Below are 15,000 nucleotides of genomic sequence, written 5' to 3'. Positions count from 1 at the left end.
TGTTTAGCTTGTTTAGATTTTACATATGTGGATTAGAACCGATTCTCAGGTTGACATGGTGATACAGGTGCAATCTAGGTGCTGCTAAATGAAATTAAGAGGCAAAATCTAAAACAAAGACAGTATTTTTCACTTGGTACGTACCTAAATTGTGGACCTTGTTGCTACTGGATATTGTGAAATACAAGTGAGTAAATGGGTTCTGAAATGAATCGGGCAAATTCACAAAGACCAGATCCAGAAGGAGCTATTGAATATAATGGTATGGATACCAGTCAGGCCTAGGAATTATATAAGCTGTCGGTTACCGAGAACTGGGAAGTATTTGAAGGGAAGGTTCATTCTGTACATTCCCACTTTATTGCACTCTACACTGCACTGGTGCGGCCCCAGCACTGGTGCGGCCCCACCTTGGGTACTGTGTGCGGTTTTGGGTGCCTCAATATAAGAAGGACATCAAATATTAGAGTGTGTCTAGAGGAGTGCAACCAAGATGGTGAAAGGCCTGGAGGGCAAGACTTATAAGGAGCAGCTGAGGTCATTTGGCTTGTTTAGCTTGGAGAAGGCAAGGCTGAGGAGTGACCTCATCACTGTCTAAAACTTCCTCAAGGGGGGCAGTGGAGGGGGAGGTGCTGATCTCTCTCTGATGACCACTGACAGGACACGAGGAAATGGAACGAAGCTGCATCAGGGGAAGTTCAGGTTGGACATTAGGAAAAGGTTATTCACTGAGAGGCTGGTTGGTCACTGGAACAGGCTTTCCAGGGAAGTGGTCATGGCACCAAGCCTGACAGAGTTCAAGGAGTGTCTGGATGATGCTCTTAGTTCTATGGTTTAGTTTTAGGCAGTCTTGCAAAAAGCGGGGAGTTGGACTCAATGATCCTTATGGGTACCTTCCAACTTTTTTTTCTATGCATCTTCTACTGGCTAAGACAGTAGATAGACCTTTGGTCTAAAATGTCATGGTTTTCCTTAGATTTTGAGAAAGTCCACCTTCTGTCATTCTTGAAGGTAGGATTTAACAGTACAAAAGGGTTGATTCTTAAAACTAAAAATCATGCTTTTGTCTGAGAGTTGGCTAGCTGTTAATGAGAATTTTCTAACCTTTTGTTTTGTCTGCTAGCTAATATATTCTACTCCTTTGCTATGTACACACTCATAAAAATCAATAAAAAAGATTGGAAAGTTCATTGCTGCTCTGGTTCTTTGTGTGCTTGTTATGAATAACAATGTTTGTTCAGACAAACCTTAGAATAATTACAAATTTGAAATGCAGCCTCACCTAAACTAGAGAAGGTACTTTAGAGAATTGTAGGGCAGCAGCTTATAAAAACTGAGGAAATTTAAAAACTTATTTCACTGACAGTTTGAAACTTCAGTTTGTTCCACAATGGAGACTCAGTTTTCTTTTGGAGAGATTCATCAAAGCACTCTATACGTGCCTCTCATCAAAATTGCTGATGCAAGGAGTTAAACCTTAGATGTTGCCTTGTTCACAGGCTTATGAAACTCCATAGATCTCATAAGCTAAAATCTTCTTCTCTTGCTGAAAGTTTAGATAGGCTCAAGGGGATACTGGTGAGGTACCTCGAAGAGGAGTCTACTGAGGAATATTAAATACAGAAAATCACATCTGCCTCAGGAAGTAACCTGAATTGAAGGTAGTTGGAGTGTGTGTGGTAGCAGGAGGGAGTATTCTGTGTGCTTGTCCTGTTCTTATTCTTTGCTATGTATCCATTCACGGCTGCCACTGCTGGAAGCAAGATGCTGAGCTGGATCAGTCTTTGGTCTGATCTGGTATGAATGAAAAAAGGAGGATGTCTCGCTCCAAGTGTTCTTGCTTTCTCTCAGAGATCAGGATTTTCATATGACTAGGAAGAAAGAACAGGTGGAAAGATTTGATCTGCTGATATTGAAATAACCACCCCTACTTATGCCTTTCATTAGTTCCCAGAGATCCACCTAACAGGACAAACTTGTTTGTAAGGCTCCATGTGATTCATTGATGAGATGCATCTCTGTGGCTGGCACCATTAACTCTTTGGGTTGTGGCCTATCATAATTTTGCATTTAATAGCTTTAAAAGGCTTAGTTCTTAAAATGTTCATTTTTGCTTCTTTTTCCTGGGTCCCAAACTCCTAGGGATTATTTAATCTTCAACCTTAAGAGTTTTACTAAGGAAAAATTCTGGTTTTGTTATTGCCTTCTGGTTTGGTAGACAAAAACATTTATAGCCATAGTCTTACAGGTGAGCTGCTTTGGTTGGGATCACCAGTGACATTTCCTTTCAATAGCTGCAAGCAGCACTGGTACCATGAAACAGAATTTAAGTTCATTGTAGCTGCCCCAGAGTCAACCTGGTATCTACCAGATGATCTTCACTGGAAGCCTGAAGAACAGTTACCCTTTGTCTTTCACGGATGACTTCCTATTGATTAATCTGGATTTGTCTTGTCCTCTTTAAGGTTCTTGGAGAAGATGAGGGTATTACTCCTTTATGTTATATATAGTTCATAATTATTTTCAGCTGTCTTGTGTCCTGCAGGTTGATAAAGAGGACCTTAGGTCTTATTTTTATCAAGGCACTAAATGCTTTCTTCCTTAAAATGGGGAATGGATTTTGGTCAATAATAGATCTTTTTTTTTTGTCACTTTTCAGTTACTAGCTGAATTTATTGATACCGCGTGGAAGATCCTTAGGTTAGAGCAATTATCTGGCTATTCTACATTTCCTTCCATTGCTACCCTGCAAACTCCTCTGTATACTCCTCTTGTATACTCCAACTCTTCCCTTGGGTATAGTTACAGCTTGATCAAATTTATTGCATATTCTCATACTTATTTCATGAGGCTGTGTCTTGTGTAACTTACAAGTGTCACTTTCCTGGGACATGTCCACAGCTGAAGGGTGTTGGCAAAGATCCCCCTAGTGTTAGGCTGGGTAATGAGGAGTTGATTGCCTCTGCAAGTTCTGATGTGGAAAGATGGCAGTCAACGTGCTGTCCTGAGGGGAAGAGTCTGGTGTTGAAGACCTGGTTCTGAATCTCAGATGCTGCTGGTACATATAAATACAACTGAAATAACGTCAGGATACCAGCTTTTTAACACATTTGCTCATGTGAAAAATGGCATCAACTCTTTTAATCTCAATGTTTTTTTCATTCTAAAATTGGCATCTCGTTTTGCACTATGCTGATGCAGTGATTGTTGATTCAGAAGGAAGGTTACCTGCTAAACCAGCAGTGCTATTTGCTGTATCTCATATTAAGTGCAGCTAGACCAGGCCATCTTGGCTTTGTGTGACACCAGCACAGATTACAATATGAGGTTGGAAGTCTACAGGCTACATCTCTTTAACGTGAAGCTATTGCGATTGCAGCTGTGACTGGGAAACTGCCAACCTTTTGTGTGAAGGACAGAAACAAATAAGGAGAACTAGGGGGAAAAAGCCCTCTTATTCCAGACTTTCTTTTTTTTCTGATTGTGGTGCATTCTGTATAAGTGTGTAAGGTTTTAAAAGCACTAGCAAGGCTTCATGGTGTATCTGCAAAATAGGTCAAAACTATGTTCACTCTAAAGAGACTTGCACTGAGGCACAGGCTTGTGACCAAATATATGCTTCCAATTGGGATGACGTTCGGCATCAATTTTAATCTCTGGAATACTGTATAGAAACTAGCTGTGTTTCTGCTCTGTGTGTGTATGTGTATATATATATATTTATATCTATATATAAAAATCTTGCATTTTTGTATGCAATTACAGTATGGACTGCTTAACAAGTATTTGAGTTATTAATGCGAGACTGGGTAATTGAAGTTTGGCATGCGAACTGGAAATTCAAATTGTTTCTCTTTTTCCTGTGCTGAGTAAACAATTTCTGTATTTTTAATGTTTAAAAGGTTTAAAAAAAAAGAAATGTTTCAGTTAAAGATGGATATACTAAAATTATTTTTAGGTAGTCACTAGGTCACTGATTTGCAACTGTTACACACAGCAGAAGAAGTTACATCTTAAACTCCATTCCAGTAATAAACTGTGTGTGAACAGTCCATATATGTATTTAAAGACTTAGTGATATGTCAAGGTCTATATGAACCTATGAGTCCACTTGTGTGGAACTCACTGCAGGATGAGTTTTAAGTTGTGAACACCTTATCTGCTTATTAGAACTTCTGTCTAGCACTAGGCATAGCACGTATGAAGAAAATATATATGAAAAATTTATGGCAAATGCTTTCTACTCGTGTTCTTGTAGTATTTAGAACCTGCTTTTGGAAGAAACCCACTGTTGTCCTTTTTGGAAAAGTGTGCGTCACTGGCATTATGTAGGATTTTATAAAAATAAATCTTTAAAAATAGAAATGGTGATTTTTAAGATCAAAGGGTAAGCACCTTCGTCAAACAAGATTAGTGGTTCTATAGAAATGCTTGGGACGGATTTATTCTCTGTGTGTATAATCATTTAATGTTAATCTGCATTACAAATTCAACAGAAAAAGTATGAACCGTTACTTTGTTTCCAGCATTTCAAAGGCAGCTGTTTCTGCGGAATCCTCATGAGCCACCAGAATCTGGGTTGATTTATAGACTGTAAATTTTCTTTTGAAAACTGATAAATAGTATGTCAAATTATTAGATTATAAAGTATAACAAAGATTAGGATTTTCAGTCACATTTATGAATTCGCAAACTGTCTTTTCCTGGAATGCACGTGTACGACCAAGTGAATAGGTTGAATAATCAGCCAGTTCTGGCAAGTTAGGTGATGTAGACTTTTCCAGAATGTCACAATTTATATTTTAACCAACAAAGAACTTTTTGCATCTGTGCATCTTTAAGGACTGGATTGATAGGATTGGTAGTCCCTCAAGTTTAATCTCTGATGCAAAAAAGCAGCCCTAGTCAGGAGAACAGCATGTTCATTGCTGTCTGTGGTTGGGGCATCCACGCTTTAAATGCAGAGTTTAGGAGATGTATTTTTGAAAGAAGAGGGTGTGTTCAATGCCCTGTTTTCCAGAAAGCTTTCCTTGGTAATATTTTCTTATATGTTATTGTATAACAATAATATGAAGTTCTTCCTACACAAATACTCAGTGATCATTTTGTCATTAAGAGCGTGAGAGGTTGCAAGAAAATACCAGCAGCTGGATTAGAACTGTCGGTTAAAAGCAGATATGAGGCAAATATTATTCCCCTCTGTTTACAAAAAAAATTGTTTCTTCTCCCATTAGACATAAGACATCGTTACATGTGTGATGTGTTCCTATATTGCTGAAATATCTTACACGCTGAAATTGATTTTTGAGTACAGCTACCTCCAATGTTTATTTTACTGGGTTCTTTTAAAGTGTAGCTCCAAAACTGTTAAGTATTCTATTTGTTTTTTTGTGTTTGTTTTTTTCCAGACTGATCTTGATTATGTTAACAGTGTTGTTGCAAGCCTGGAAAAAGAGTAAGTTGTAGTTTTGATGGGGGACTTCTTAGCTTATTTGTGGGTTTGCTTTTTGTTTTTTCCTACATCAGGTTGCGATACATAATAAAAAGTATTCTGAAAATATGAGGTCATGCATTTTTGGTTTTTGGGGGTTTGGACTTCCAAACAACAAAGTAATAGATGACAAATCAAGGGGCAGCGATTTAGTCAGTTAAATTGTAAAACAATAAATGGGATTAAATTGTTTGGTGCAACATAAACAGATGGGATTGGTTTGACAGGAATGGAAATTTGTGACATCTGTCTTAGGACCTTGTATTCCATATGTTCAGAGAGAACTATGGGAAAAAAATCACTAGGTTCTGAAAAAAAGAAAGGCAAAAGAAGTGTTTAGAATCTAGTTAGAGTTCTGATTATTGGGCAAGAGGCTACACTGCTCTGAAGATGATGCTAAGGAAAACAATGGTTTTTTTATATCCAACTTTTATTTTACATGCCTCGTTTGAATAAGTCGTTGTAAGCAGACATCATAACAGTATGAACAGAAAGCAAGGAGGAAGTCTACAGAACTCGGAATCTCTCATGTGACTTTAGGCTGTTTCTATTGACAGGTTTTCTACAGAGATCAATTCTGGCTTGGTGGAAGTAATAGCCCCTCCTGCAACTTACTATCCTGACTTGACTAACTTGAAAGAGACATTTGGCGACTCAAAAGAGAGAGTGAGGTTAGTTTATTCCCCCAGATCTTTTCCCATATCCTCCCGCACCCACACTTTTGTTGTTTATGAAATCGCAAGTGGGATGTGAATTCTTGAAATGTTTTCTTACTGTAATTCTTGAAAGTGTGGGGATGCTAAAAGTGCTTTGTGAATCCATCTCATTCCTATCTGCATGCTGTTCTGTGCATGATCAGAGCTTAATGCTATGCTTGGTTGAATTCATTTCGTGTTAAATTTTGGAAGGAGAACTGAGACTTGTTATACTTTTTTTGCTGTATGTAGACTTTTTTGTTTACTGTTTTTCTTCCTGAAATACAGTGTAAAACCCAGTAATTCCTGCTGAATTACCATTTTAAATGCACATGTGTTTTTAGTGAAATGTCAGGTAGTTTTCACAAAATCAGATTCAAGTTAGACCAGTTTTAGGTTTGTATTAAAGCATAAGGTGAAAGCTTTGTTCCTTTTTTTCAGACGGAGGATTTCCCAAGGGAACAATGCCAAAAGCAGCTGTCCTAACTTTTCACTAATATGTGTCATTCTTCATAGAGAGATTTACTTTGCATTGCCAGCATGTATTGAAATAACTTTTTTTCATAATCCTTAAGCTTTTAATTTAATTTCAGATGGAGAACAAAACAAAACTTGGATTATTGTTTTCTTATGATGTATGCCCAGAAAAAGGGGGTTTATTACATTCAGGTAAATTTATCTTCTTTGTTTTGAGACAAGTTTTCAAATGAGTCTCCAGAAATTATGCTGTTGGACACATCAGAAGGACCTGCACAGAACAGAGACAACTTGATTTCATAGTTGAAGGAGGGCATTAAGTATGGAGGCTATGGTATATGTGGAAGTTATTTGTGGAGGACAGTGTCTCTGAAGTAGAAAGTGATTTGTCCTATGTAACTTATTTTATCTTAAGATGCTTAGTAAAAAAAGTGAAGGAATGTAGGCAGCTTAACTACTGTTTTTTCCTTGTCCTCTAAATGAGTTACTGTTGAGTCGCCTAGGCAAAAAACACCAGCATAGTTTTGAGTGGAAATGGAGCTAAAATCCATTTTTACTTTCTGTTGAAGGCAAGTGCAGCATCACTTTAATATGACTGTTCTGTATAGATACGTTTTCAATGTGTTACTAGCCTTGTTTTCTTTTTTCTTTTTTAAAGAGGTTTTCAAGAACAGAATTAAGCAATTCTTCAATTTAATTTAGCTCAGAGTTGTTTCTATTGTGTCTTGCTGCTTTGAAGTAGAAGCCTTACCTACAGGTATTGCAGATTTAGTGAGTAACTGCGCTTATGATCTTTATTTAGATTTTTGGGACTGTGCCCTTTGGGTATAAAGCCCCACTCATCTCATCTAGTTTTTACAAAGCTGTGCTGACTGCTCTGAGAGCTGTTGGAGAGTCAGCTCTCCTGGAAGCTGCACAGCCAATAACATGAGACAGTCTTTTTGAAACTAGGCAGTCGCACAAATATTAGTGCCAGCACAAGGGGGAGAGCGTGAATGCACTGAGAGAAAGGACAGGAGAAGCAGGATACTTAAAGCAGCGGCCTGCACTTAGTATGAATTAAAGGGTTTATAGCACCACATCTTGGCAGTTCTGCTGCCCGGACTAGATGATGCGTTTGGACTATGCACCTGTTCTTCTCTTGGGCAGCTAAAGCCAGGTGAAGTGAATACCACCTCTGTAGACAACGTGTCTCTCAGCTTCTTGTCTCAGAGGAGAAATTCTTTCAGTGCTGTTAGGTGCATGAGTAGTCAGAGTCACGTCTGTGTACAAATAATACAGATATTCTACTTGTTCTACTGATGATGTCACTTAGTCTAACATTATTTCATGGATGATTTTTCTCTGAAGAGAGATGCTAGAAGAGCTATGTTCTGAAGTAATAAGTTGAGATACATTTGTGGATTCTTACTACAGAAAGATTCTGGATTAGTTCTCCACAAATAAACTGTGATCCCTACAATAGTTATTCTTGGCTATAGCATCTAGGTTTTATAGCAGTGCTTGCATTAGAAATAATGGCTGTGTGTTAGCAATATATTATAAATCAGTATTTCCTAGCTGTACTTTTTCCTATTGCTTTGCTGGTGCTTTTTTTTTTATTTATGTTGATATCGCTGCTACCTTCCTCTAGCTTGAAGATGACATCGTTGTCAAGCAGAATTATTTCAGCACAATAAAAAATTTTGCACTTCAGCTTGCTTCTGAAGATTGGATGATTCTAGAATTTTCTCAGCTGGGTTTCATTGGTAAGAAAATGTTCACTTTAGTAGTTCAAAAGAACGCATTCATCCTCAGACTCTGTGAATTAATAGTGATCTGACTTCAAAGCTATCTTCTTTGTACTGGAAATAGATCAAGAAGTAGAAATTCATTGGCTTTTTTAGGAGCTCCGGTTTAACTCGTGTGTTTTTTTTTTTTTTTCCCAGTTGTTTCATATACTTTTGTAGGACTGAGGCAAACTCAAACTGTTGGAAAAGAGGGCATTTTTATAACCAAAAGTTAGTTAATTTATAAAAATACTAGCAGTCAAACTGCAGGGAATGACTTATTTCAAATTTAGCTGCCGTTAAAACAAAAATGTCATTAAAACACAACTGACTGAAGTAAAAGAAAAAAGCATGAAAACTAACTCCACCTAGAACAACTTCATTGATGTTTGTGCCAAAATTTCCAAGAATCAGCAGGCATCAGTTTGTCTTGGTTGCAAAGCCTGTTCGATCTCCACCTTTCTACTCCACCAAGGAGAAGTTACAGCAGCCTGCTCCTTCTTAGGTGTAGTTAGAGCCTGCCGTTTGCAATGAACAACAGAGAGAGAAGCTAGTGCAGCATCTTGGGCTGTTGTGGATTGACTACCAGGGTGCTGTTGAAATTACTTTGTTTCTTTGCTCTTACACTAATAATGTTTTTATTGAGAGGTACTAGGCTTAACAGAAAAGCAATGAAAGAAGTTTTGAAGGGATTTTACAAATCAAAAGGTTATTTCATTACTGCAGTGATGTGTCATGATCTGTTTAAAAGCGCTGAGCTGGAGGTATGCGAGGAAAAATCAAAAGCTAAGTCAGACTGTGGAGATTCTGTATGTAGTCAACACAAACGATTCCAATAGAAAGGCTGTAAGTTTAGCTCAGAACAGGAAGAAAATCCTACATGTAATAGATAAAGTGCAGTCCTGAGTTCTGTCATTCTCTTGGAAATTCTTGGTGTTCTCTTGTTTTTACTTTGGATCTACTTTCCAGAGAACGGCTTCATTTTTAGCTCAGTGATCCATAATGGCAGCACTGAGAACTGAGAATGTTGGCACTGTGTGAATGGCGAGTACTATCCTGTTTCCAGCTCAGCATCAGGTGTGCTGCTGAGGCAATAGTTCCCTGACTTTCAGGGTCTCGGAGATTCACTGAGTAGAAAGGAAAATAGTACTTATCTCCTAAGCATGCTATGTTAGGGTACAAAATGGTACTTCATACATTTGCCTGTCAGTCTAACCTACAGAAACGACGGAGGGGAAGCGGGCAAAGGGAAGTCTCCTTATGTATCTGGCCACCACGTAACTGATCTGCTTGCTTGCCTTGGGCTACCAACAGAGATGCACTGTTGCTGAAATAGTTACGGGACTGGTTTTGTGGCCTCGGAGGTGGAAGGAAGAAACAGGAAATGGAGCTGTGTATCATGGAGAAATAAGCATTTAAATAATTTACTGGAGCTTTTGCCCTAAATAGACTTGTCTCTTCTGTTGGGGAGCCCCTTGCAACTCTCTGTGATCCTGTGGCTGCAGAGACTTGTTGAATACCAGCATCTGATTAGGCTTTGTTTCTACTTCTGAACAGTTGAATTGTGGGCTTAGTTGGGGTTAGAGTTTTAGCTCCAGTCCTAATTGCGCTTTAGATGTAAATTCTGTATGAAGTTCCTGGGCTATAGAAGTAATTTACATTCATTCTACATTTGCTTAATTTAGTAGCAGAGCATACTTGCTTACAAATTGCAGTTTTGTAAGACTGACGTGTCAAAATGGGCGTAAAACCGACTTACAGTTTAAGACATAAGCTGTCTACCCCATGCAGATGTATTTCAGATCACTTATTATTTGTGTATTTCCCACCCCTTTCTGTTCTCAGTGCTGCCATAGAGGGCACAGTGTCTAAGCCAGAAGGGGTAGGTAGATAGTTCTTAATACTGAGATTTGGCTTAATCACCTGCACAACTGTTTAAAAATATTTTAAAGTTGTTTTTCTATACTGTCTATATACCTTTTTTTCAGTGTAGGCTGAAAGTTGTAGTTAAATTTAGTTGTTAGCTCCTGTTGCTCGTATCCCTGTTCTTTGTTCCTTGTATACTTGCTTGCTTCCTTTTAATTAGATGATATCAGTAGCATTTCAGATGCATTTAGCTATGGCTACACATCTTAATGTTGCTTTTCTACCTAGAAAATTAAATTAGATATTTTTCCTCCCAATTTAGCTACTTATCCTGCTTTTAAGTCTTGAGAGAAAAATTAGTATTCATGAAAGTGACTAAAACTTCTGGCTTTGAGACACATTGGTGTGCTATAACCATATATTGCATAGAAATTTCATGCAAGTAATGTAGATTTGCCTCATCTCTGCTATCCCGTTATGGATCTTGATGCAGACTGATACTATGGTAATTTGGTAATGCAGATAGCTATGGAGAAAAGCAAAAGCAGTTATTTGTAACTGGGGATGAGTTTTAAGTGCAGATGGCTAAGAGAGAAAGTAGAGCACTGAATTGCCTAGATCCTACTGATTTAGAAATAATCTCTAAAAGGTGTGGCTGATTTGCTGTAAGCTATTGGAAACCTTGATCAGCTTGCAAGTTTGCTAGGTAAAAATGTTTTTTGTCATAGTGTATTTCTGAACTGAAAATCTAATTTATGCAAGTACTACATGAGGAAGTGGCAAATGCAGCTATTTAGGCTGACAGCAGGATTATAGAATTCTGTCACCTCTGCCACAGAGCAGAAGTTGCTTCCTTTGGTGTTTTTTAATACTGAAAGCACAGTCTTAAGTGCTGTCAAGTATCTAATAAATAATGGGTGAGACGTATGCTGTTTCGCTAAGAAGCTCTGTGGAAGGAGATGCATCTTTTGCTCTTCTAGATTCTGGTTTGCACCACGGTCCCTGACACAACACAGGACAGTTCTGCCAGCTTTTTATGAGAAATACTGATTTGTCTTCCAGCTGCCTGTGAGCTGAAGTGTTTTCCAGAGGATCTGCAGTACTCTGCACTGTAGCTATAATGCCAGCTGCCACAAACTTTTAATGGAGGGGTCTGAAATCAGCCTTTTGGTTGTCTTATACAGTTCCTCTGAATCTTACTCTGCCCTGATGTTTTAAGGCCTGTCATTCTGATTATTTTAAGTTGTTCTGATTACAGTTTTACTCAAGCCGTCCATGTAGTTGAAGTTTGGGGAAGAGTAGATCAAGTCAAATATTTGAGATTTCAATAACTTCAAACAGGTTCTGGTTTTAATGCCAGTAATTTGGATATCATTAACAGGGAAAGCATTGAAAGACTTCAACTATAGTTAGAATACGTGCTTGTAGGTATCAAATTATTGTTGGTGTAGACTGAATACATTTAATGGCACTTATGCGGAAGCATGAAAATGAATGATTTAGATATTTGCAGTTCAGAGAACTGTAGAAAACAAAGTTTTTTGTTTTGTGTATGTCTTGTACTTGCCAACAAAATACTGAGAGGGCCAGATTAGTTTGCTAAGGATAGCATTTAAATGGACTGAAAATCAGATAGAAGTCTTGGTAGGGCACAATAAATAGCAGAAAATGTTCCACAATATATTTTTTTTTCAGTCCTGGCTTTCACTTTTATCAATATAGATAAATAATATGGAGAGAGTCTTCCACATTTTGTAAATCTCCAGGGATTTATGGAGCAAGATTTTACCTTTAAGTCTTAATTCTTTTGGATTTTGAAGTTTCTTTCCAAGGGTAGGTTGTGTGCACCTCTGAAGGTTGTGAAACCTCTGAAATTTTGTCAGCAGAGTCTCCTTGGTTTATGTCTGTTCTCATGCACTGTACGAAGTGCATGAACACGGTGCAAGATGAGCCATTGCTTCAATTCTTTCGCATTGTCTTCGGTTTGAGGCAGTGCGTGTTGACTGCAGTCTTTGCTTAGGTCTCTCTGGCCTGATGATTTTTGACTGCGTATTGGAGATGGCCAGTGGGCAATCTGTAGGCTGGATTTGGATGGCATCTCAATGGCTCCATGGCTCACAGCACTTTCCTGACCTGCAGCTGCATGGGAGGCCACAGGACTGCAGGACAAATTGGCAAATGCTGCTTCTTGTTCTTGGGCTATGGCTATGCCCTAGGGATGCCAGGCAGCTGCTGCTACCCGCACTCAGGAGAGGCTAGGCAAGGGCTTGGCTGATTTGGATTCAGAGGGGCTGGGGTGTCAGATCTGTGGAGCAGAAGTTGTACTGGGCTGCTTTTCATCACAAGGAGTAGCTGTGGACAGTCAGGGGTCCAGAGCTTTGAAGACCTGTTTTACCAGGGGCTTCACTGCAGAGGCCTGTTTTTGAGCTGGTGTAGCACAAGTGTTCTGGGGGAGAAAAGGGGGAAATTGATCCACGGCAGTACTGCTGGGCTGGGCTGCGCTGGTGGTGTCCCGAGACAGAAATGACAGGTGAGGGATGCTGTGTTATACTGAAGGGCAAGGAGCTGGGGCAAAGCTGTGCCAAGCTGGGTGTGGAAGGTGGTGACAGCGTTTCAGCAAGTAGCATGGGGATGTCTGTCCTTGGTTACTGAAGGGAGACAAGGGCTTGTCTCAGGAGCAGGGTGTTGCCTGTTCATCTTTGCTCCAGTGATCATTACGAATTAAAGCAAGAAGGCTTTGCCTGCACTGTTGAACCCTTCCACGGTGCTGGGCAGTGTAATGTAGAGAGGCCAGCTGATGTACAGTGCAGTGCAGGTACAGCCACCCGGTGCTTACCTAGCATATTCTGACTAGTTGCAGTTGAATGTATCAGGGGTTTTTTTGTTTATGTTTTGTTTTCTCCTGGTGTGTCGTGTGACATCACCGTGTTAACTAGATTATTCCCTGAGTCAGGGGTGGTTGACGGCACGGTTGACAGTAGTATGCCAATCTAGGCATAGAGCAAAGTGCCTCTGGGCCTAGACAAGTTTGCCGTATGGAAGTAAATAATTTGTTTGTTGATATCCTGTTTCTATTTTAGGTAAAATTAGGATAACTTAATTTAGGGAAAAGAGTCAATTCCCACTCTTACCTTCAGTTTTGTTTTCTGCTTATTTAATTGTAGGTAAGGATCCTGTACCTTAACATTCGAGTTTTAAGTGACATGGTCTGTGAGTGTCTTTTCACCATAGATAACAACTGAAGACTGTAATCCTTGTGCTCTTCAGAAGATGAGCTAGTCAAAGGAAAACATGTACAGTGTGGTTATATTGATCTGTCCTTGGGTAGAAGAAGAAAAAGATTCCAGAGCAGCATGACTGTATATACCTCCCGGAAGAGGATAAACTGTCTCTTCAGTCAGTCTTCTTCCATTGAGATTGGAGCAATAATGTGGGGGTGTTTTTGTTTTCTGAGTCACATCTTATTGTGCATCTCTCTGACACCGCATGGAAAAGTCCACTTCCTCTGGAAGCAGGAGTGACTGGCAGACTACCTCAGCAGGTGTCATCTAGAAATGATGGTTTCAGTCCCGTAAACATCCCAGAAACATCTGATTAGTCCCATTTTTCAGCTGGTGTTTGATCAGGGTTTCTCATATTTTTCTCTTCTACCGCCCTTTGCTGTTGAAAGCAGTAGGCAGAGATGAATCACCAGGAAAACTGGGAGCCCATTTAGTTGGAAGCGTGACAAGCTGAAAGAGCTGTTATTCTGCATGAATATTTTACACAACATTGCACAAATCATATGATTGTTTCCTACCCATTTTTAAATATTTACTTCCACAAATAATGTTAAACAATATGACAACAATATAGTGTGTAAATAGTAACAATATACTAATAAAAAATCATAACATCTGTCTTAGGTCTTTAATGAAGGAAGCTTTGCAGTTGTCCCTAGCTTAGTAGGAGTTGTCCCTTGTTTAGTGAGAGCTTCAAGTTTAGTTACAGAGTATTTTCAAGTGGAGATGCCTGTTTGAGGACCTCATTGCAACAAGTACTTACAAGCGATGTCAATGTTTTTGCTTTATAAACAGCCAAATTAAAGGTTTTTGTAAGGGACAACTTTGATTTTAGCAATGTCAGGTCAGTTAATGTCCTACCACGTTTACTTCTCCACCCGACTGTGTGAATGGTCTGCTTTATGAATATAACATCATTCCAACAGATGAAATAATTGGGACTTTCGTTAGATGCTTGTTCCATGTTTATTGGACTGCATCATGATGTAGCCTTGCTCAGACTCCTCCAAACTCATCTCAGAATTCCAAAATAAGTATTATTTCATTGGCTATGTTCTTACCCAATTTCATACAAGTCATAAGGGAATGAGATCGCATCAGACCTGTTTTCTGGAAAGGTTGAGACCCTTTAGGTGATATCCTAGGTATGTATCCTCTTTTTGAGAAAATAAAGGATCTTGCAATTTGAGATCCTGGCATTCTCAAAGCAAATCTCCATATGTAAGAGTCTGATACTTGGCAGTGTCAGACCACACATGACGGGGCCCCTGCAACTTTGATGCTTTCCCTTAAAAATATCCTTGTTGCTATTACATGTAAGATAACAACCTGGCATTCTTTATCTACTCTGAGATATTGTATAATGTGCCAGGCTCAGTCATGTGTTTCAGTATGGAAAGTTTCCATCCCTGTTACAACAG

At 39.0% G+C, this 15,000-nt stretch overlaps 1 protein-coding gene across 1 annotated transcript in view; it reads left to right on the top strand.

Moving 5' to 3' along the window:
* Positions 1 to 15,000, top strand: part of MGAT4A (alpha-1,3-mannosyl-glycoprotein 4-beta-N-acetylglucosaminyltransferase A) — a 75,637-nt gene that overhangs the window by 41,197 nt on the left and 19,440 nt on the right. The window contains exons 5-8 of the mRNA XM_009472570.2: positions 5,409 to 5,455; positions 6,049 to 6,162; positions 6,780 to 6,855; positions 8,297 to 8,411. Coding sequence (XP_009470845.1) covers positions 5,409 to 5,455; positions 6,049 to 6,162; positions 6,780 to 6,855; positions 8,297 to 8,411 — 352 coding nt within the window. The remainder of the gene's footprint in view (positions 1 to 5,408; positions 5,456 to 6,048; positions 6,163 to 6,779; positions 6,856 to 8,296; positions 8,412 to 15,000) is intronic.

Source organism: Nipponia nippon, unplaced genomic scaffold (genome assembly GCF_047370975.1).
Source record: "Nipponia nippon isolate SJK-2023a ecotype South Korea unplaced genomic scaffold, ASM4737097v1 scaffold_2, whole genome shotgun sequence".
NCBI classification, from domain to species: Eukaryota; Metazoa; Chordata; class Aves; order Pelecaniformes; family Threskiornithidae; genus Nipponia; species Nipponia nippon.
The sequence above is the reverse complement of the archived record's forward strand: the minus strand, read 5'-3'. Positions and strand labels throughout refer to the sequence as shown.